This window comes from Saccostrea echinata, unplaced genomic scaffold, assembly GCF_033153115.1.
Source record: "Saccostrea echinata isolate AGI-Se365-2 ecotype Australia unplaced genomic scaffold, CSIRO_AGI_Sech_v1 ptg000050l, whole genome shotgun sequence".
NCBI classification, from domain to species: domain Eukaryota; kingdom Metazoa; phylum Mollusca; class Bivalvia; order Ostreida; family Ostreidae; genus Saccostrea; species Saccostrea echinata.
The window spans coordinates 2,508,710-2,530,467 of NW_026889799.1; the positions used below are offsets into that span (position 1 = coordinate 2,508,710).

General features: G+C 33.5%; 1 protein-coding gene and 1 non-coding gene across 2 annotated transcripts; one reads left to right on the plus strand and one right to left on the minus strand.

The window, feature by feature from the left end:
- Positions 1-3,791: 3,791 nt before the first annotated feature.
- Positions 3,792-3,865, plus strand: Trnaf-gaa (transfer RNA phenylalanine (anticodon GAA)). The gene has a single exon. It is a non-coding gene; the product is annotated as a tRNA-Phe (tRNA).
- A 13,532-nt stretch (positions 3,866-17,397) lies between these two features.
- Positions 17,398-19,822, minus strand: LOC133203352 (uncharacterized). The gene is made up of 5 exons (XM_061339147.1): positions 19,818-19,822; positions 18,922-18,983; positions 18,598-18,732; positions 17,585-18,032; positions 17,398-17,449 (listed from the first exon to the last, which is right to left on the minus strand). The coding sequence occupies exons 1-5, from the start codon at positions 19,820-19,822 to the stop codon at positions 17,398-17,400; spliced, it is 702 nt and encodes a 233-aa protein (XP_061195131.1).
- Between the last annotated feature and the right edge of the window lie 1,936 nt (positions 19,823-21,758).

A 21,758-nucleotide genomic window follows, 5' to 3' on the forward strand; every position in this document is an offset into this window, starting at 1 on the left:
GGGTTAGACACTAACGGTAGCCCGCTAGCCCGGGACACCTGAAATTGAGGTCGGACTAAACATGTCATCGAGCTTGTCCTGCAGGGCTACTGCAATTTATTATCAAACAATCACTCGGAGCATTTAAAAATTAATTTAAAAACGCACAAGTCCCGATTTTGTTACTTTCCGAATCACCCTTTGTTTCGCGATTCTTGGTAACTTACCTTATCGGTTTACATTGCACGACACATCCACATGTGTGACAACCAACCAGTTACCAAAAAGACATCAGATACAACCATGTAACAAACTAAATTTTGCCCTTAAGATACCCCTTTCGTGTGATAATAGATATTGGTCTTTATCCTGTGGGGAGCCCCTCGGTTAGCAATTTTATCTACCTGAGAGCTCGTGTTCGGGTAGTACCCGGGAAGTTACAGCCACGATTAGACCTGTTTGGCTTGTTCTGAAGTAGCCAGGGCGGGTGCTCAAAAGTACATCAGGTATTAACGGGATTGAAAATGTAATTTGTAAAATATGTTTATATAGTTAGAATCTATACATTAAGTATAGTTGTTTTTTTTTTTTTACTATTTTTCCCCAGGGTCCTATTTCCTCGGGCTTTCGTCCCGTTTCTAAAATGACACGAGTCTTGGGCGGGGTACTTAAATTCCTTTGATACAATAGCCAGTCCAGGGCGAGAGGGAGAGTCTTGGTTATGCATTAACAACAGCACATGTGAGAGAGAGTCGGATACAGCAGCCCTGACGGACAACTCGGGACCAGCATTTAAAAAGTTATGTGTTTAAAACAATTCCACTCTTTGAAAATTATATTGATTAAACCAAAAGATAATCCACACAGCATTATGAAAGTTTAGGAAACAGTGATTTATGTGTTATTTGTGAATTTATATTCAATGTTTCATTTGTGAAGGTTACGTATGAGGAAATTCAACACCAAAATTCTGACAATGTTAAGCAGAGGTGCTGTGATTAGTTAACCCTACTTTCCAGGACATTTCCTAGGACGGTCTGCAGATAGACATTTCATTTCTATTATTTTTAATTGTTTTGTTGTAAAAAAGTTATTTTTGTTTTGTTTATTAAATTTTGTTAAAATTTCAGTTTGTTGTTTCCTTGATTTATTCGGGTTCTAAAGGTGTATAACTCACATCTCAACAATTTGGTGGCAGCGGTGGGATACATCTGAGCTTGGGTAAATTAAGGAAATATTTTGCTTGCTTATTTGTTTCTTTTATTAACTTTGTTTTTGTGTTGCAGGTTCAAAACTTTCACAATGTCTGATATGCCAGAGTGGATGTCTGACTTAATTGAAAAGGGTACAAACGTAAAAGAATGTCTCGAGATGTGGCGTCAGGAGCAGCAATCCAAGAGAGAGCTCGAGTGGGAGAGATGGGCGCAAGAGAGAGAAGAGCGTCAGGCACAGAGAGAGAGAGAGAGAGAGAGAGAGAGAGAGAGAGAGAGTGCAAAACTAGAGGTAGAAAGAGATCTGAAATTACGAGAGTTAGCTTTAAGAGAAAAAGAACTAGAACATGCTAAAAGTGGGGGGTCTCAACCTCATGAGATTAAATGCCCAACTGTTAGGTTAACCAAGTTTGAGGAGGGGCAGGACCCTGATGTCTTTTTACGGTCTTTTGAAAAGATAGCTGGGTTGCAGAAATGGGACAAATCCCAGTGGGCCATTCGCTTAGTTCCTATGTTAGCAGGTAAGGCTTTGGAAGCGTATTCAAGATTGTTGGATGCAGATAGTGATAAGTATGAGGTTATCAAAACTGCTATTCTCAAGAGATATGAGCTTACTTCTGAGGACTACAGGGAAAAATTTCGTCAGGGTAAGCAGTCAAATGATGAGTCGTTTAAAGATTTTGTTGTTAGGGTAGAAAGGTACCTTAATCACTGGTGTGAACGTGAGAAAATAGATTCAGATTTTGGCAAGTTGTATGATATGGTCTTGAGAGAACAGGTTGTAAGAAGCTGTCCAAAAGACTTACAGTTGTGGATTCTTGAGCATGACCCAAAGTCTATTGAGGAGGTTGTGGCATTGTCTAATGCATTTCAGGCGGCACATAAGAGTAATTATCTTAGTGGTAATAGTGTCCAATTTAATGGTACAGGGAATAAGTCGACTGGAAAGCCAAACAAGTTTGGTTCGACAAATTCTCAAAATGGTAAGTCAAACTTTAAGTCCACCTTTAATAAGGGAGATAACAGAAAGTGTTTCAATTGCGATAGAGTTGGACATATTGCATCAAACTGTTTATTTAAGAAAAATCAGTCAAAAGGCCTTGACGGTAAAGGTCAGAGAGACACAAAGCCCGAGAAAAGGTCAGAAAATGTTGGGTTGTGTTTAGATAAGTCTGAGTCTAAAGTTGTAGATCCAATACAAGATACACCAAGAGATACGGTGATTCTCAAATTATCAGGAGTTGACAACGTGTTTTGTTTATTAAATTTTGTTAAAATTTCAGTTTGTTGTTTCCTTGATTTATTCGGGTTCTAAAGGTGTATAACTCACATCTCAACAAACCAAAAAAAAATTAAAGAGATAAACATCATGTGTTAAATAAAAAATTAACAATTAAATTGATGAAATTATCCTTATTGAAGAAATATTCGTGTTGAAAATGTTGCAGTGGTTTTCATCATCGATGTCGTAGCATTGTTGGTGGGTGAAACATGATGCATTAGGAATTGACAGATTGATAGATTGGCAATTTCAAAAGCTTCCATGAGCATTTATTGTTTTTGACAACACCTCAAAATGAAAAAAAAATATAATTACTGCATTTTTAGCTCCTTACAGTTTGGGTTATTTCGAATCACGTGTGTACGAGACTGCAACCGAACAAATTGCACACGCTGCACACTTGCTGAATATGTCAGATATTTTTGTAAGATGTAGCTTTCTTTAAATGCAAGGAATATAAAAGTTAAAGTATGAAAAAACAACAGCTATTGAAGATTAGCCCGGGTGTATATTGGTCAGTGTTGATCTTTTTATCATACACTGAAATACATTTCACACATATCTATACAAGCATGCCGGTACGTTCATGTTATACAGAAATAATAATACTTTGTTTCTGATATCAATTTTCATACATTTTTGACTGTATCGAAGACGGACCTGCCTTGTAATCTAGATCTGGTTTTTCATATAACTGACTTTTCTTTAATACTAAATAACCAGTTACGAACTTTTTAATCAGATAGTTTGCAGTCAAAATGTAAATAGTAATTCGGAATACTCTAAATGACTGTAAATGTGGAATTTTTCAATAAGAAAAATGTCTTTTGTTCAGACATGAAGTGACATATAATTTTATCCAAAAATGTAGCCAGAATGCAGGATTTGGCATCTCTATTTTTAAAATTTTCCAGGGGAGGTCCCCCCGTACCCCCACCAGCAGGAGGGGAAAACCCCCTCCCGCACCTACCCCGCTCGTCGCTTCGCGACTCGGCCAGCAACCTTTGCCTGCTGGACAACTAATTCATGATCAAGGCTAGTAGAAACTACAAACTGCTAGCCCTGCGGGCGACTATAGTTTAAAAGTTAGTGTCGATCCCTGGTTTGGCCAAGGTTATTTATTTTTTTTCAAAAGATGGTCAAACTCCAATGTCAAGGTCAAAGGGATCTTTCTCCTTTCCTGTTACATTTGGTTCTGTGACCATGCCCTGGAAGTGACAGTGAAAGACCTGCCAGGGAAGAACCTAAGTTGGAATCTTCGGGGGCCGAAGACCTGTAAGGAGGGAGGAATTTGGCGTCAGACGGATTCGATCGCCGGTGGCCAGATAGCTCAGTTGGTAGAGCGCCTGACTGAAGATTCAGGAGGCCTGGGTTCGAATCCCGGTCTGTTTCGTCGCATTTTCCTCCTTTCCTGTTACAAAATTATGACAAATTATATATATACGTAATAAATGATAAAAATCAATCATTCTTCAAAACTGATCTTTGAAATACATTCCATTCTACATGAGCAACCTTTGTTGATTTTTCTCATCAACGTAATGTCAGGATTATTCAAATCATTATGGTCTAAATCAAATCATCATCAGAATGAATTTAAAAAAATCCCGATGTAAAATAAATATTTCCTATCTATTTTCATCATTAGAGTCATATTGTGCAGGAGGAAAAATACACCATATGCCACTCGCCAATAATCTATTGCACATTCTTTGTTTTTAAAAGTTTGTAAGTGGGGTAGGGATAGATCCAGGATTTTGCAGTTACATTTAATAATGTTTATATTGTACTTACGTACAAATATGTTTATCTTGATAATTAACTTTTATTTTTCAGTCAAAATAGACCCTAAAACAAACGACTCTAGGAGTAGAGAAATGACAACAAACATTGCCTTATCTAGAATGCAGACAAAGATTCAACACCTAGAAACAGGTATTTGTAGTGTCTTTTAGCCACTCCCTCCCCCAAGTGAATAAATAAGTAAATTGAACAAATTCTAAATTTGCTTTGGAGGAGCTGATAGTCTCTAAAGATGCACAAAATCCCAATCTTAAGTTATTGTTACAAATACAAAACAATCTGCAAAATACAATCACTTAAACGTGTCTAATTATGCCCCCGTAATCGAAGAATCGTAATCCTAATTGAAGTTTTTTGATCTATCCGTGAATCTCTCTGTTTGTTTGTTTGTCTGCAACGCCCATATCATTTAATGGTTGCTGCCAGAGCTTTCATATTTCACAAGTGTATTCCTTTTGACAACACTTTTTTGGGTACCAACATATTTGATCATTTGACCTTGGATTTTGACATGCTTTTGCAAAAAATTATTAAACTTTAACCTTGGCCATAACTTTTGAACGATTGCTGCAAGGGTTTTTTTGTATTTCATATGTGCATTCCTTACGACAATGCCTCCGTTGGGTACCAGCATTTTTTCCCTCTTGACCTTGAGCTTTGAGTTTGACCTACATATGTAAACTCTTAATATGACAGTTCCTATAACTTTTGAACGGTTGATACTAGGACAATCATATTTCACGTAAGTAGTTCTTGTGACAAGACCTTTTCTTTAGTACCAATATTTTTTTTTACCTCAAGACCTTTACCTTTGAGATTAATAATTGAATTTTCTAAATGGTTGTTGCTAGGGTTTTCATTATTCACATGTGTATTCCCTGTGACAAGATGTTTCTTTTGGAACAAACATTTTTTTTTAAGTTGACCTTGAAATTTTACCTACATTTGAAAAATGTTTAACCTTGGCCTTGAACTGCCATACGGGGGCATCAGGGTTTCACAAACACAATCTTGTTTTATTTTAGATGTAAACACCAGAATTAGCTTCACAGCTGGGAGAACAGCCACGAAACAGGACTGGACGGTAGGAAAGAAAATTGTATTCACAGCTGTGATTGACAGTCAAGGTGGCGGATACAACACAAGTACTGGAATATTCACAGTCCCTAAACAAGACGTGCCTCTCCTTCTGTAATATTTTAACCTATAATAACCATACTTTTAATGCCGATATCGTTGTCAATGGACAAACAAAAGAGAGGATTGTTACGAACGCGTATGGTGTACCCAAATCCATAGCGTCATCGAATCTTCTCATAATACGCCTAAAATCAGGAGATCAAGTCTATGTTACGCTTGCTCAAGGAAGTCATTTGCTTTCAGATGGTGCCCATGAAGTGATATTTTCAGGCATTAAAGTAAAATAATTGATTTCCTTGGGTTGGGCGATGGGGAGTGGGACAGGTGCATTTTCATTTATATATATTAAGTATTCATTTAGAAAAAAAGAGGAATTGGATAAAGACAATTTTTTTAGAAGTCTTTATGACAATAAATGATAAAGTCAATGTAAACGTAATAATTTCTGTTCAGTATGCTGGTAGAAAATTACGCGGATGTCTTGGGCTGTCATTGTATTTCTTTCCTTAATGTAATTTAAATTCTGTACCCAAGGACAAATTTCAACAGAAAAGAATTTCTGATCGCGTACATAAATTAATTCTTCAACCAAGTTTAAATTGCACTCAGGATAAACTTTAAATTACTGTCGACGTACTTTTTTCCGCCTGGGATTAATAAAGTTCACGATTTTTAAAAAATCTTGTCTAATGCCTTCTTGTATTTTTATTTAATTACAACGTTCTCTCAATAGCATTTGAAAGCAGAACTTACTTTTGAACGTGCCACAAAGTAACTCAGATTTCAATTTTCAAAGGAATATTTGGAGGAATTTCGGGTTTGATCACTGGATTGTATGAAACTATACTTTGGAACTGATCGAGGTCCGTCGTGTTGGTTAAGATTGAATAGTATCAGATAAACTTGTCATTAAAAGGATGATGTTTTATGACTTTTACTCTTGCATGCTTGAAAGATAAAGGCGATGTTCAGTTGCCCCTTCTTTGATTAATCAACTATATTTTAATTTTTCATCTTAAACTGAACGAAAATTTGTGCGTGTGTGAAATTTAGAAAATGACTTATCTCGTACAATGATTATCAATGGTACGAAAATTAACCTTTATTTGAAAACATTGGAAGGTTAAGAAAATTTTTTATGGGAATTGGTTTGGTGTTTTGAAAGGGAACCAATAATTAAAGTCTCTTTGCCAAATGAGAAACTTTTTGTTTGAAAAGAAGGTTAAATACAAGATTCAAGTAAAATTAATATATCTTAGAACACCAGTTTAATGAAAATAAAATTTGAAATGCTCGTCAGGTTGACAATGATTGAACTTTTAAGTGCATTTGATTTTCCTTTTGTCTTTTGTTCTTTTCAGACTTTTTCCATACAAAGACTGCAAAGGCATATACTGCAAGATAAAGATACATGTAATTCAACTATAAATAGAATTAAAGCAAAAATTTTGTCCACATCCTGGGGATTTGACGTGGAATATCAGTTTACATTTAAGTTGCAAGTGTGCATGTCTGAAATAATGACATATTTCTATGAAAAAAATATGGGCACGTGGTAACAGAGATTAATCTATTTAGCATTTATTTTTCCCCTCAGACATACATATTTGTCATTTTAGAATCAATCACATTTTATTACCACATACATGTATTATAAAATTTTGAGTGCTACGACGACATCTCATGAAACTTGTTATTCACTACAAGAAACTTGTTATTTAGCTGCCTTGCTAATTTTTGACAACCCAAAACTCAATCACCATACAAAGGATTATTAGGCTGACATAATTTTCTTCAACTTTGTTATTGAACCCGTTGTTATTATCATAATTTAAATAGTCGAATGACAGCGCATGAATTCCAGAAATATTGGCAATGCCGACATTGACTTCGCAGTTTGTTTGTTTGACGTCCCTTCCAGAATATTTCACTTATATTGAGAAGCCTCTACCCGTGGAGAACTGCAAATTTAAACCTGTATCTTACATTGCATGAATTCAAGAAATATGTGTCCTTCACCACGCAAAGCTGATACAATGTTTGTTTTATTTTTAACGTAACTTCCTCAAATTTCACTTATATCGAAAGGCCACCACTTGGCGGTGGAGGGCCGTACTCAGCACTTACTGCTTTTGAGCAGTCGAGCCAGCACCTATTGTGTTATGGGACATCGGTTCCAAAGGACCGATGCGTATGTCTCGTAATGGAATTCTATTCCGCGACGTACATTTAAGGATCAACTTACTCCTCGACTTTTGAGCAAACGCCCTAACTCGCACAACTATTTAAGAAACCTCTATACACTGCACGCTGAAGAGTCTTCCGGTTTGAAAGTGTTTTTTTAGGGAATAGAGTGATCTGCCCATTGACAATATTCCGGAAAAAAAAATATCTGCTCATATCGCTAATTTTAGAAATTCAGTTATCCCCCTTTACGCTCTCTAGTACTTGAAGATATAAAAAACGCATCGTTTCTATCGAAGCTTGAAGATGGCCGACGAAATTGCGGGAAATGTAAGAAGAAGATTTAAAAACGGCCGATATAAACGTACTAACCGAACAGTAACAGTAACACAAACAGCAGAAGCCAAAGTGTCTATCGTGCATCCAAGGTAGTAGTCAAAAACTACATCATGAATCGCTAAAGATATTTCAAACTTATTTTATAAAGTTAATAATTGGTGAAAAGAAATCGTTGATAAATCGTGACTTATTGTAAAGTTTTTTTGAATGTAAATAATTTTTTTAGTATAGACCATGATTATTCTCGCACTTTCGCCGCGGACGAGGGATGGTCTGATGACAGTTGTTCAGATTTTGAGGACGATGATGATAATAACGAAGAATGTGCTGAAAATTTCTTAGAGCCCTTACACGACGATGTAAAAAGAAATCTTCTTCAATGGAATGAGGGTAGACGAGTGGTTGAGCTAGGAGTTCTGGCATTTTATCTGCATAAAGGATGTGAGAAATGTGAGATTTATGCTACAATTATCAAATTGTCTCCAAGAAAGACACTATAGACTTGGGAGTCTCTTATACATACTTGTAAGTAGTGTCTTTCTTTTTATTTATAAACTATATATATTTATTGTTTTCTTACTTTTTTAATATAAAAGACAAGCCTTTCTCATTTCAACTCTTATGGTTCTTTTAGTGTAAAAACGGAGAATGTGGTCACATTACCTGCATACCTCCTGGGAAAAGGCATGGGAAGAGTATATGGGACATCAACACAAAACTTGGTGCAGGTACGAAAAATGCTGACAAAAAGAAATTATTCAATTTTTTTTTTGTTTTCCTCTCATGTATTTTTATATTCTATTTCGACAAAGGAAATCTGGAGATATATATATATCTATATATATTTATTCTGTTATTCATACATGTACTTTCTAGGTGTGACCAGCAGTGGGATAAGTTTTTCGGCCCTGCTTTTACTTTTGGCTGTATTGAACATCCCTGGCGTTACTTCAACAACTTTGAAAAAAAGAGACAGAGAATCTGGAAAAGCTATAGAGACGATAGCCTCAAAGACATGCACTGAAGCATGCATGGAAGAGGTTGAAAAGAATGAGGGGTAATGTTTTTTATCTTTACCTATACACGTGTATAATATATTATCTGCTAAATTACGTATGTGTGTTTCACATTGTATGTTTTCAGCTGCAAATATGACATATAGAATTTGACTTGTTTTCCTTCTCTTTTTACATTTTCATTTTTTAATTTTTTTTTATAGTAATGGAGGCATTAGGGTGTCAGCTGATGCTGGATGGCAGACAAGGTCAAGTGGCAGGAAATACAACAGTTTTTCAGGTAATAAGTGTTTTAGTTTGTACATGAATAACATTTATCCTATATTTGAGATTTTACAAGTTATCTGTAATGAAAGAAAAATATTTCCAATATATCTCATTTGCCTAACATTTGGTACAGTACACTTATGACTATATTATAAAATACCTTGCTTCTTGAAATAATCTTTGAAGAGTCATACATTATAAGTGTTTCCAAATTCTTTTTATATAGGTCACAGTGTTTTGATAGGGGAAAATACAGGCAAAGTACTGCAGTATGATGTACGGTGCAGGAAATGTCGAATATGTTATAATGCAGAGAAAAAGGGAACTACTCCTGCATCACATGACTGTAGGTTAGTAAAACTATAAATATATTTTTAAGAACATATATTTTACCATAATGTATAATCACTACTATTTCCACCACAGAGGATTGTCATAATTTATTTTGTTTATTACTATTTGAGCACCATTATTTTATAAAATACACTGTATTTTATAGTATTGGGATGGTAAAAAAAAAATTAGAAAAAAAGTAAATCATAAAAAGCCCTTGTGATAAAAATTGGATCACATCAGCAAAAATACAGTATAATACATTTTTTGGCAGAAAAAATTGGGATGGATCAGCAAAGTCAATGGAACCTGACATGATTGTTGGTATGATCAAGAACATGAACGATAAAAACATCAGTGTCAGTGAATTGGTTATGGATGAAGATAGTACGACAATAGCAAGAGCGAAAAAAGTGTGTGGTAAAGATCTTACAAAATATAGTGACAGAAACCATATAAAGAAAACATTTACCAACAAATTATATGACCTGCAGAGAGTAAAGAAATATTCACAACTGAGGGGGAAAACAATTGCTCACTTGAAAAAGTGTTTTTCCTATGCTCTTGCCCAACACCAGAAGAACCCAGAGGAAATGAGGAAATCATTGGGAGCCATTGTGCCACACATGTATGGGGACCACTCAGAATGCAGAACTTGGTGTAAATATCGCAGGAACCCTGATACTTATGTTCCAAAAAACCTGCCCTATAGTCGATATTTGACTTGTGAAGAACTGAAAGTAGATTTGGAAAACATAATTTCAACATACATACAGCAAGTTCAGAAATTATCACATTTAGGATCCACTCAGGCTTGTGAAAGTTTCAACAACTGTGTTGCATACAAGCATCCAAAGACACTTTTTCTCTCAGGTTCTGAAAGTACATGCTTCAGAGTGGCAGCAGCAGTGGCCCAGAAAAATGTTAGGAAAAGTTATGTAACAGAGGTAAGATATACACATACATGTATAAATGCTAAAACATTACTTTTTATGCATAATACCATAGAAAATTGTATGTAACATATTACAAAATTTATTGTATCTTTATTTTCAGGTAAATAAGAAGCTGAGTCTCTCACCTGGTTCCCAAACACAGAAGGTAGTAGAAAGAATGGATAGGAAAAGAGCCCTGGAAAAGGAAAGGTACCAAAGTTCTAAATACAAGAAGAGAAAGTTTCATCTGAAGAAGTCATCATCACAAGATCAAGAAAGTAAAGAAGTGAGAGAAGGAACAACTTACGAAACATCAGTTGAAATAGAACAAGAAGAAAATAATTAAGACATTGAATCGATTCCTCCCGCCCTTCCATTGCCAACCAGAACACCTCTAATGGATGATGATTATACTTGGATTTTCTTTGATTTAGAGACCACAGGGTTAGGTAAAGAACCATATTTATTATTATTTTGAAACAATAATTCTTTACAGATATATATTTCTCACTCAAAGTTATAAGAAAATTTGAACCAAAATATATTTCATTTTTCAAATTTGTTGGTATCATAGGTCTAACATGTGAAATCCTAGAAATCGGGGCTGCTAGAGGGAATGAAACGTTTCAGAGGTTCATAAAACCTGTTGGCAGTATTTCAACAAAGGCTACTTTGGTTCATGGAATCCATTTGAAGAAGAATACTTTGATGAAGAGAGGAGAAGTATTACAGACAACTGATCTTCAAAGTGCATTGGAAGACTTTTCTTCTTGGGTGTCATCAAGTAAAAACAATGTACTTTTAGGGCACAATGGACACAATTTTGATTTCCCTTTGCTTGTGAAAAATCTATTGTATAAGAATGTTTCTAAAAATGTTGTTGGCTTTGTGGACACTTTAGATGTTTTCAGAAATCTTTTACACCAACATACTGGTAGTTTTTCACAGGAAAGTCTGATGAGAGAATGTGCATTGGAATCTGCCGGTCAAGCTCATTGTGCACTTTATGACTCTGTAAACTTACAGAAACTTGCAAAATGTCATCATATTATAGATAAATCTCTTATCAAACACAGTGTCTCATTTGAATATGTTTGTCAGAATTATTCACGGAGACTGTGTAAAGAAAAGAATTACAAGTCTTTGAAGGTTTTAGTTCATCAAAAGGTTGTATCTGATTTTATGGCTAATAAGATTGCTTCCTCTGGTTTGAATTTTTCACATTTGAAGCTAGCATTTCAAAGACATCAAGAAGATGGTATCAGAAACTTATTCATTGAAAATGTTGGTGGTAAAGTGCGTGTTTCAAAGTGTAAAAAAATTTGGAGTTCTGTTGCAAATTACTTTTCAGCTAAAAAATGAGTTATGTCCCTTGAGAGTGTTTATTTTTTTTAACAATGTTTGATTTTTTTTCTCTCTTATTTACAAGGCTTCCCCATGCAATCATGCAAATTATTTTAAGTAGATAAATTAAACTTTATATCTTTCAGCAAATAAGCCAATAGATTTTGGTATAAGGTAATGCAAATTGATATATTCTACATTTTGTTATATTTTGTAATTGAAAAACAACTGTTTTTCTACTTTTTAGAAGTTTGTATTTGACATTTGTTCACAATATATAATGAAATACACAACAATAAATGATTTCCCTTTCATCCAATATAGTTTTCCTTTGTATTCTTGACAGGAGAAAATATTTTTTGGTTTTATGGGTTATTATCCAATATCAATATAATTTGACAAAAAACAACAGGCAACCAAGGTTAAAAATGATTTGAATCAGCTCAAAATGTTTCAATGTAATGTATATAACATTTTCATTGCTTTAAAAATATCTTTAGTTGGTGTAGAGAGGGTCCTTAATAAATGCTTTTAATGTTTGACCTACTTTAGATTCTACAAAGTGTGAAAACAATCTGTCATACTGTGGAATAGAAAATAACAGGTTAGGGTATTTAAAGTCTTGGGTCCTTGGGTGCATTGAAGATGTTCAGCAGTGGTGGTGACAAAGAACAAGTAACTCCTGCAAGCTTATAGTACAATGTCGATGATCAGTTGTCCATATTTGTTTTTCATTCAATGATGTAAAATATAATAATTCTTATTTATTTAAACTTTTAATTCAAATGATTAAAGATTTAAGTAAAATCACACGATGCTTTTTATAAAATGAAATAAATCACAATGTTGCTTCCAAAAATGTCAATAGTTACTTATCAATGATATTTTTTTTCCTCTGAAAATGATGATGATAAAACACAATTTGAAAGAGTAAATATTTTGGACTGGGATTCTTAAAACTTCTTAGTGTATACAGGTACCTAAGTCTAAAAAAGTCACTTAAAAACTCCGTCCATCTTCACTTTTGCAAGTTGATATTGTACGTAAATAGTAACTTCATATAAAGTATTTGAAGAGCGACTAAGTCACCGATGATTATAATTCTTTTTCTAAAATGATATCTAAAAAAACGATATAAACCGTGTACAAGAGTTGCAAATGATTGCGTACAATTTATTTACAATTCTTGGTTGAATACATGAACTGATACATTATGCACGTCTATATGTATTCCGTCTGTTCATGGTGTGTTAAGAAATTATACGACAATTCATATGGAAAAAATGCACCAAGTGCATATCGCAATTTCAAATTCTTCAACATATATAAATGCGAGTAATTTCCATCATTTTGTTTTTCAGTGTTCATTTCAGAACAGACCTATAATAATACCCAGACAAGTATATTCTATATTTGACAATTTTTTCAAGATTTGATTGGTAAGTGTACTGCTGAAAAAAAAATACATGCAAATTCACTTGAAAATATGCACATGCAGTGCTCTTTTTGAAATAATATTATGTGACTTCAAAGCTGCTGTATTCAACTCAAATTTAATAGATATACACACGCTGCCTTTTATCCCATGATGTAAATTGCATGGGATTTATTGTGTACCTGAGTTAGAGCGAAACTTTCCTCCATAGTTAGACTTCTCCCGGAATTCTTGTTCTAGAGTGCCCCCCCCCCCCTTACGAAAAGTCTAACTCTAGAGTTATGCTTCCCCTCCAGAGCCATACTTCCCTCCAAAAGGATCAAATGAGAGTATATAAGTCTATGCAAAGGGGAAGCCCAACTTCAGGGCATTACTTCCCCCGCATAAATTGCTCTGGAGTGATACTACATGTATCCCCTTGAGGAAGGACCATTCTAGGGCCATGTTTTCCAGTTATAAAGTTTTGTTTCGTATATAGTGTGAAACACCCCCTACCCATTAAGATAAATACTGACTTTTTGATAATTTATGAGAAAAATAATAGCTTTTGAACTTATTAGACAGGATAAGGAATATTTAAATTTTATGTTTTATGTTATAAAATATATAGGTCATTTATACAAAAGTAATAAATAGACCGCCCGATGAACCCCTAGCTGATCAAAGGGCCACAAATTTTAACAGAAGATGGGTGAACAAAGCGTGCAGAATGCCTATAGCTTCAGATATTAAAATCATATTCAATTTGTGAATTAAGTATTCAAAGTAAAATTCTCATTATTGAAATTTATGAAATTATGATCAACAAAACTTTTCTGAGAAAAAAAAATCTCGGAAAAAAATTATTCTTATAATAAAAAAGTTAAATGGTATTCGTGGGATTCGAACTCCTAACAATAAAAATCATATTGCTTTGAGATTAACACACTAACCACTACGCTACATAGCTCCTGATGGATAGTGGTATTTAAATCATATTTATGATATGACTCTTGACTGAATGGACTTCAGGTATTTCACAGAAAGATGCGAATGATTTGTCATAAAAGTGTTCTTTTAAGATATAGTTGGTTTTTGCTCATGTTTTTGTAAACCAAACAATGTATATTTATATGCTATTTTTTAGGATTAACTTTCAAAGAAATGGAGCGAAGACCCACTCATATCCGTAAAATGTTGTTTAAGTATGAGAAAATGATCCTTTTTGTCCTCCTTAGTGTGTGTATGCTATTTCGTAGGCTAAAAACTTAAGTCTTTGTGAGAGTTTTATAAATTGTAGAGATTTTACATAAAGTATACTTTAATGTTAGATGAAATATCAAAGAAAATTTTGATAAAATTGAGATTTTATTTTTCACTTCATGTTTGTCGCACTATAGGCACTTTGCCCGCCTTGTTCACCCATCTTCTTTTGGAAAAGGCATCCTTGCTCACCCTAGCTACATGTATACATTTGTTTTATCTGCTAAATACCTAGGAGCAGAGAATAATATTTGCAAAGAATTACTGCAATTATCTATACGATCAATAGATCCTCGCCATAACACCAGATCCCTGACCCAGGTGCCAAGATATTCACGATTTTGGAAGAGGCAACCTTGCTCATCATAACTATAAACTTGGTTTATCTGCTAAATATCTAGGGACAAAAAGATTTTTAAAGAAATCATGCACCTTAAATAAATAATCAATAGAGTCACACCCCCCCCCCCCCCCGCAGAACCCCTCACCCTCAGGCCACAAATTTCACAATTTTGAAAGAGGGACCCTTGATCATCATAACCATGCACCTAGTTTATCTGCTTTACATACAGGGGGAGAAAAGAAGATTTTTTAAAAGAATTTATACATTTTTACTATATTACGTTTTTTACGATATTACTGATCATAAGAGCCCAACCCTAACTCCAGAAACCCTGACCCTAGTGCAATGAATTTCAAAATTTTGGTAGAGGGCTCAATGCTTATTACAAACATGCTAACAGTTTGAACACTTGACGTCCAGGAGTAAAAAGAAGATTTTTAAAGATTGCACTCATTTTGATTGTAAATTATTATTTCGGTCCCACACCTAAGACGCCGGGGGGGGGGGGGGGGGACCTTGAAATTCAGAATGTTTGTCTTTTATAGATGTTTTATGCCAAATCGGTTGAAATTAATTCAGCGGTTGCAGAGAAGAAGCTGAAAATATTCAAATGTTAACGCACGACGACGGACGAAAACAGATAGCAGTAAGTCACCTGACATAAAAATTATATTAACCGTTAATATATACTAAAAGTACAGCGTATTTATCTAACCCATACGAAATGAAAATTTAAAATTCCATTGCAAGAGATCAAAATATTTTTAAATATTCCAAAAACGAACGTGTTAGGCATGGACAGAATATCAACTACTCGGGCGGAGGAACAAACGGACTTTAAGACCCAAAGTAATATCTTCCACTCTCAGTGAAAGCGGTTGCAATTAATGCACCGTTGTAAATGTATTGTGTCTAAAGTACATGTATCTCTAAAGAGTGATTGTAGTGCTAGTAAGAGCAAGATTAAAGGAAAGGAGAAGACCTGCTATGGGATAAGTTTTACTCCACAACTGGTAGTTGAAAAGGTCTTCCTGCAGAAAAGTGCAGCTCTAGAGTGAAACTTCCCCGGGTTCCTCTCCTACTAGAGTCGAAATTCCCCCAGAGGGATATCTAACTCTAGGACCAGACCTCCGAGGGGAGGTCTGGCTATGGGAGAAGTCTCACTCCACAACGCCGGTTCTTATTCTGACTGAAGAAGAACTTTTCAAAGTTTACGTTCACAGAAGTGTTTAACACCAAAAGAGCAAAAAACAAATTATGAGTGGTTTATATTTCTGTAGAGACCAAAGGTATATATTTACTTTATTTTATTAATTAAATCACTCTGTAAAACATTGAGGGTGTTCGAACTTCCTGGATCTTCCACCACAAATTGATCCGCCTTTGTGATTTGGTGTACTGACTTTTTTTCTAACTTAGCAGGTCAGGAACAATGGAAGGATATACGATACACAAATCTTTGTTTCCAGATTTTGGTTTGATAACTGCATCGTAAATAGCGGAAATAGATATGATACCATAGCATTAATGAGGGACATTTAATATTTTGCATATTTCATCTATAACTTCCTTTTTAAATTTGAAAAAGATGTTGATTTTTATATTGATAGTACACATGACAAGTTTTTAGATTCCCCACTTATTTGAGGAAACCTTTTTTTATACAGACACAAATTACATTTTCCCTTTAAGTATACATAATCATAAAATAACGCATGTATTAGAAAGAAAAAAAAACTTTTGTTGAGATTAGAAGATAAATTTAAATTATTAAAATATTATTTAAAATTTTATTAAAATAATGTGTTATTCCCTTGAATTTCAATATATCGAGTAGTAAGTATCTTTTTGTTTTTAATTTTCATGCTTCAAACATTCTATAATTGATTATGTTTTCACTTGCGAAACAGCTATAGTACGAACACTCTGGCATATGCAAGTCATAAGTCTATTCAAAAAACGTTGGGGATCTTAAATACTTAAATAATAAATGCAAACAAAATTGCTCAAAGCTATAGTTATACATTTGTTATGAAAATCAACTGCACAAAAATATGCAGAATATACTACTAATGTCATACATTCACCAGATACATGTATTTATTTATCATAATGACAAAAAATAAATAAATTCAACTATACTTTTTTTGAATGAAATCACAAAGAAAAATGGGTTTGCCACTAATCTAAAACATTACGATAGTAAGAAAATAAAAGATAACATCAGGATACCAAAATGTACAAGGAACTGGATTGTATAAGGTGATGTGTATATATCTTCTTTACATTTTGTATATTCTGTGTTAATTGCGCGGATTTTGGGGTACACTAATTTATTTCTCATTTCTTCTCGGGAAAATGACAATTATCGGCGAAGGGCACTCTTGGTGGACTGAAGAAGTTACAACGTTCTTCGGGGTGAAGATTTATCTTGAATCATTTACTCTATTTTTTAGTCTTTTTTTTTTTTAGTTATTGTTAATTTATATTAAGAAATAATTTTAAATCAATACCGCCACCAAATCATTTCTTAAGCAAAATTCTCTAACCAGTAACTTCAACATAGTCATGACGATCAGATATTGGCGTCAAATAAGTTTCTTCTTCCAGTTCATTTGATATCTCTTTATTCCTAGAAAATTCACTCGAACTTTGAATTTTTTCCAATGAAAAACAATCCGGAGAAAGATCATATGCATCAATTTTCTCATATTGAGGATCTGCAAGATATGATGGGGATAAATACATCGAATCGTCGCACGAATAGCTCTGTCCTAATTGTTGAAGCTCAACACGCTGTTCCTGAATTGCTCTTTTAACTTGAAAATACCTGCGATCTTTGTTTGGAGCTTTTTGATCCACCTGATTGATTGGCTCTTTCTTCATAAAACAATTTCTATAAACTGTGATCACAACATAGACACCAAATAATACGACAAAGACTGCTATTGAACAACTTATTATAAATAAGATGTGAGTAGGGAATACATTTTTCTGTTGACTTGAAGTCTTTGTGTTTGCAGTTGATGTTCTGGATCCTGTGATTGTTTCAGATTTACTGTCTATTCCCTTTGTAATTAAGTGAAATTGGAATGTGGAAAGGTCCACATCATAATGAAGTGTGCGCTCTGACTTTTTCTTTAATAGTCGAGTTACTTTGGTTTGGATTTGCGTTTGATCTAAAATAATAATACCAGCTTATACAATAATGTAATACTCCCTTAAAATTATTCATTAAATTTGTTCATTCATTATAGATCCTAACTGTTTTTCAGATTTTAAAAGGTGAACATATATTGTTATTTTAAATTGAAATTAAAAAAACACCAAAACTGATTTGCTAATAAAGTCTTTACAAAAAATGGCAAAAAATACAAATCAACAACTTAAAATTATTGTAAAAGATTTATTTTTCAAATTTTTATTAAAATCCATCACAAAACCTGCTTTATTGTCCAACTAGTTAACTAATAAGTATCTTATATATGTCTTCCGACACATGAATGTGCATATAAATTATAATCGTCAATGCGATCTCTTTGGTCATTTAAAATATGTGCATCTATTTTTAATTTTATTAAAATATTTTGAAGGTTATATATTTGCATCGTAGATGTGTTGTAACCTTGTATATACAGTTGCTTTTGAAAGATAATTTGTATAAAAGAAAATACTTGCTAACTTAGATTCATTTGTAACTGGTATAGATGAATACCACACTAGTGATATTTCACAAATACTCACACTCGGACTTAATGCACCCAAAAGAAAAACTGCATAGACTTTCATTACAATCACATTTTTTCTGGCAATCTCTACCGTAGGTTGGATAAGAACATTTTTTTGCACAATTCCAATGATAAAATCCGATTGGACACTCTGAAAAAGAGAATATACTTAAGCCCATAGCCACACCATTATAATATAATCTATATGGAGGTTTCTAACTTTGAAATTAATAATAAAACTTGAAACGTATTTATTAGTAGTATTAATTCGGAAAGTTTGATTTTTTAGTCCAAAAAATGACTATCACTTATAAATCATTTGTCAATATTTTTAGAATACCTTCACATTTATCAGTACTTTTGTTCAAACGAAATCCAGCGCAGCACACATGTTCTCCAGCCCTGTGAAATAAATGCATATAAAAAAAAAGATAATCAATGGAATGCTGCAAAGAAAAAACATTAAAAAAAAAAAAGAAAAAAAGAAAACAATCAAATGATATCTATAACAGTCTACCCTTTACATCGTCGACTATCAGCACAATTTATGGATATGAAATACAAAATTGAAATAATTCGCCATAACATATTGAAAAAAATATTACAACTAATAGCATTCAAAATACTCAACTTCCTTGTATGAGCTTGTGATTAATTTCCCGAATGTGTGTTAGTTCATGACATATTTCAAGGCAGTTTCATAATGAAATAATTTTTAATTCTAAATAACATCATTTTCCTACAACATGTGAGGTTTCAGGCCTTGTTGAATACATACGAGCTAAAATGAGCATTTAAGACTTCTAAAAATATCTTTCCAAATCTTACTCTTTGTAAACCACTCTTTAAGTCATTCAAGACTGTTTTTGAGATATCGGTTACCTCTGCACGCTGGAAAATTCAAAATGAAAAATTGAATTTGGCATGCTTTAATCCCAACTTCCTTAATTGAAAAAAAAAAGCTTTATGTGCCAAGTACTTTAATTATATGTAATTTATTTTTTGTACTTTGAAGTCTGAAATTCATTCAAGGTCTTTTTATCCCAACTTTCTTGTTTGACAAACGTCTATAAAATATAATACGTCAAATATTTTATTTAATATACTTCAAAATGAAAAATTAATACAAGATAGTAAAATGATAACTATTATTTTACTACAATGACGTCGTGATGTTGTACGAGGGTCAATCAAAAAGAATTTGTAAACTTTTGTCATAACATTTTTTTATTTTACGTCATATTCTAACCAAATTTGGTACACATATTCTAACAATAAATTCAAATAATTTGAGTCCAAAAATTAGAATATTAGCATCTATTTGTGTATACAAAATAGATGCCTTTTTTTTACGAGAAAAATATATTTGCAGGGACCTATATACTATTATATAGGTCCCTTGTGCGTTGGCTTTTCGGGCTTGGATGACACAGCAAACGTTGTCTATATAAAGGGTCGGGTTTGTTCTTCACATTCCTTTCTGCTGAACCTTTCAAAAGTAAAGACGCATAACAAATGCTTGCAAAAAATACATCTAATTTTTGCTTTGTAATTTTCAAAAATCGTATAATTTTCCATTTATGTATTGTTTTGCAACCATTTTAAAACTTTTATTACTGTTGATGTTTATTAAATAAGGCGGATGATGTTGGATTTCAAAATATTTACGCAGCAGACGACACACACGCGGTTATGCCAAAAAATAATTACTTTACCTTTGTATTGTCATTAAATGATCAAATACTGGTTATCAACATTAATTATTTTGTTTCATACTGCGTCGAAATCGGAAAATGCAAAGCCAGAATAGGGGAACAACAATATGGAAACTCGGTCGGACCTTTTTGTGGACACAGAGAGGATGGGCCCAAATACGTCAAAGAAAAGAATAGCAAATAATCTGTGAAACAGTTGGAAAACCAGACATTGAAAATATGTATCATCACAATCCAATATATCAGGTACATCCAACACCTTTGAGATACATAAATCGGTTGAATGTTTATACTTGATTAATCTTTGCCATTGTAGAATGAGACCAAAATATAAGCAATAGTCTGCTTATACAGTGCATAGATATGCTTCTAAAATATCCTTGCTTAAAGTGTTATCTTTCAAGCTTAGAGTGTAGATCCTTGCTTAAAGTGTTATCTTTCAAGCTTAGAGTGTAGAATTTATTTCTATTTTTAAAGAAAGGGGGGGGGGGGCTTACTAAGGTAAATCTATTAAGTTAAATTTCAAACAAAAGTACCAGATAAAAGTACCAGACATAATTGCTGTGGCCTTCAACTCGACATTTAGATATATCGACGATGTATTGTCAATTAACAATGGCTATTTCCATTCTTATGTCGATACGATATATCCTTGTGAACTTGAGATAAAAGATACCACAGATTCTGACATATCTGTTCCATATTTGGATATTTTACTTGAAAAAGACGTTAATGATAATCTAACAACCAAACTTTATGATAAACGTGATGACTTTAACTTTTCAGTCGTCAACTTCCCTTACTTATGCAGCAATATACCTTCATCACCTGCATACGGGGTATATATCTCTCAGTTGATTCGATACGCAAGAGCGTGCTCTACGTATGTACAATTTCTAAAACGAGGTAAATTATTGACAAATAAGTTGATGAAACAAGAATATCAGCTGTCTCGTTTAAAGTCATCATTTCGTAAGTTCTATGGTCGATACAATGACCTTGTCAGCAAATACAATTTATCATTGAGTCAAATGCTGACTGACGTTTTTCACACTAATTGTTAGGCCATTATTTACACACTGAATTGTCGACGGATTTTTCCGTTATTTCCCGATCATGACAAGGAGCACACGGCGGGTGTGACCGGTCGGCAGAGGATGCTCACTCCTCCATGGCACCTGATCCCACCTCTGATGTTTGGAGGTCCGTGTTTGCTCTGCTCCTATTTTGTATTGATTAATGGACTTTTGAGCTTGAATACTGTTCGTTATCTCCATATATTTTATAGTTAAGCTGAAAAAAATATATATATTTAAATATAACTACCAGTAAATCCTACAAAATTATGTCACAATAAAATAATCTTGCAAAAAAAAAAAAAAAAAAAAAAAAAAAAAAAAAAAAAAAAAAAAATCATATTATAATTTTACCATAGAATTCTCTCATAATAAGGACAAAAGAC